The 388-nt window shown below is 47.2% G+C and overlaps 1 protein-coding gene across 4 annotated transcripts in view; it reads right to left on the bottom strand.

Moving 5' to 3' along the window:
• Window positions 1–388, bottom strand: part of LOC119588084 — a 13837-nt gene continuing 13449 nt past the window's right edge. For all 4 annotated transcript variants that reach the window (XM_037936792.1, XM_037936793.1, XM_037936791.1 and 1 more), the window contains one exon: window positions 1–278. In XM_037936792.1, coding sequence (XP_037792720.1) covers window positions 66–278 — 213 coding nt within the window. In that variant the 3' untranslated portion in view covers window positions 1–65. The remainder of the gene's footprint in view (window positions 279–388) is intronic.

The following is a 388-nucleotide window of genomic DNA, read 5'->3' as shown; positions in this document are numbered from 1 at the left end:
AAGTCTGACTTTTTATTTATTCCTTAATCTCATCAGAGTTACCCTTAAATCCCTGCTCCGAACCCTCAGCAGATCCCAACAACCACCATGGGCGTGGAATTCACCATCATCTTGAAAAACCGAAGAAGTGAGCGCCAGAGACCAGAAGAGCGAGGGAGAGGAGCCACGTAGGTGTTTCCCCCTCCGAGTCCTCCCGCTCGACTGAAGCACTCGATGTTTCCCGGGCCGCAGTAGATCCGCGAGTGGGACATGCTGCCGTCGCAGGTCCCGTCGTCCTCCTGTGAAAATAATGGAAATGTTGCAATGCCTCCTTTTATTTTGTTGTTGTTATTGTCAGGTGATTATTATCTTTTTTTTACCTTGTGAAAATAATGGAATTGTCTCAATA

This window comes from Penaeus monodon, chromosome 23 (assembly GCF_015228065.2).
Source record: "Penaeus monodon isolate SGIC_2016 chromosome 23, NSTDA_Pmon_1, whole genome shotgun sequence".
NCBI lineage: Eukaryota > Metazoa > Arthropoda > Malacostraca > Decapoda > Penaeidae > Penaeus > Penaeus monodon.
This window is presented reverse-complemented; position numbering and strand designations above follow the sequence as displayed.